Consider the following 1,838-nt stretch of genomic DNA (forward strand, 5'->3'; position numbering starts at 1 on the left):
AGCAAGTATATTAAGACCACCCCGCCATTAAGACCACTTTGGTTCAGTCCCGATAGTGTCTTAATTGAGAGTGTTACTGTATACTTCAAAACCTGTTAGATGGAATAACTTTTCAAATATTGATTTTGGAATCAAATTAAATTAAGCTACGTCTGTACATGTATATAAGTACTCCAAGTTTAATAAACTATTCTAGCGGGCTTCACACTAATCTCGTGTCAAACAGATAGAACAATCCAGTGCTACAAGATATGTTCACGCTCATTCTTCAGCACTTACTCAGTGACTGCAACATTTTCCACCAAATTTCAAAATCTTGTTACCAAATGGTAAAGAATTGTTAACTCTTTAAGGAAAAGAAGCTGGCATTTCAATGCTTTCAATTTATAAATAGAAATGCAATTTCGAAGTCAAAGCAAGTGTAGGTCAACAGAGATGTGACTGCTAGTTTCTTTGTGAAAATTACCCTACTTAACTGCAGTTAGAAAGAATTTTTTTTTGCACATCATTTTTTAAATATGATAAAATTAAATTATTATTATATTTAATAACTGTTCAATTAAATCATCATGTAATACTATAAAACCACCTTTTTACAATTTGTCAAATTTCAATCCAAAATGAGAGTGACGTACTGGTGCAGCAGATTGTTCCCCTTTATTTTTGTATGGAGTATTTTCATTTTCTGAGGTTTTCACGTGACCAAAACGGAAGGTTATTAAATGCCTCATCTTGTCGTTGTCTTAGATAAGCAAATGTAACGCTACTAGTTTCTTTGGAAGTTATTTTACTACCAAAATTATAACCGAATATTATAGATATATACTTAATTATTTGAAGAAATGTTAAGATTATCATATGTACGTACGTGTATGACGCAGGTTGGCCTGTTCTTTCTGAAATCCAATGACCCTCTTTCTCCTCATAATAAATACCAACCCACACCCGAACCCTTATACTTGCTATAATAGTATTCTCTGCTTCATTTTCAATGTCACACAAGGTTGCTCCTAGACGCTTACAATGGGCACGTGCTTCACTGAACGTTTTATACTCCTTGACATACAAATAACAATACGATAAATATTTTTGCCAGTCAGATGGACATGTGTAGGACGCCATGTTTGCAGAAATTAAAGTATTTACAATTTTTGTTTGGGTTTCCATTAAAGTTTCAATTTTCTTCATTTGATCACTCAGTAAGATCTCTATTTTGCTAACATTTAGTTTGGATTCCATTTCTTCTTTCGAAGCTATTAATTCAGCTCTGAGCTCGGAGAAGTTATTGGTTAGCTGATTAGTTTGTTCGTTCACTTGACTCGTTAGTTTTTTCGCTTGATCTCTTGTCCATTGTTTCTCTCGCTCAAGTCCTAACGACACTAGTACTCGGCTTGACTTTATTTCACTTTTTTCAGAGTTAGTTTGTTCCTTTTTAACCGACTGTTGATCTGTTTTGTGACACATTTGATCCTTTAGATTGATCAGAGAATTATTAAATTCCTCGAAATTTTGTTGTAATGACCAAATCATTTCCTTTGCAAAGTCGTTGTCTGAATTTAATCGTGTTTCAATTACACCAATTCTTTTTTCGATGATATCAAATTTGTCTCTCCTTTTTGTATCCACCATTAAAACAAATAACCATAAAAGACAGAAAAATTTCACGGCATTCCCCATTATATTGTGCGTTGGATTAATATTTTTCTCAAAATATCTTAAAAGTATAATTAAACGTTTAGATTAAAACGTCTTTGAATAACAATAATTATAAACATTAAGATACGCTCAAAATACGAAATCAACTTGATGCGTGTGTTTCGAATGTTAAAGTGTTGTTT

The 1,838-nt window shown here is 32.5% G+C and overlaps 1 protein-coding gene across 1 annotated transcript; it reads right to left on the minus strand.

Annotated features, from left to right (window-relative positions):
- Positions 1–665: 665 nt before the first annotated feature.
- LOC132729660 (oxidized low-density lipoprotein receptor 1-like) lies at positions 666–1,793 on the minus strand. Its single transcript, XM_060715464.1, has one exon. It carries the CDS (start codon positions 1,675–1,677, stop codon positions 679–681), a length of 999 nt encoding a protein of 332 aa, XP_060571447.1. The 5' UTR covers positions 1,678–1,793; the 3' UTR covers positions 666–678.
- Positions 1,794–1,838: the final 45 nt, after the last annotated feature.

Source organism: Ruditapes philippinarum, unplaced genomic scaffold (assembly GCF_026571515.1).
Source record: "Ruditapes philippinarum isolate M1 unplaced genomic scaffold, ASM2657151v2 ctg712_1_1_1_1, whole genome shotgun sequence".
Classification (NCBI taxonomy): Eukaryota; Metazoa; Mollusca; class Bivalvia; order Venerida; family Veneridae; genus Ruditapes; species Ruditapes philippinarum.

Coding starts and splice junctions, on each gene's coding strand:
- LOC132729660 (XM_060715464.1), bottom strand. CDS start 1,677: ATGGGGAATGCCGTGAAATTTTTCTGTCTTTTATGGTTATTTGTTTTA.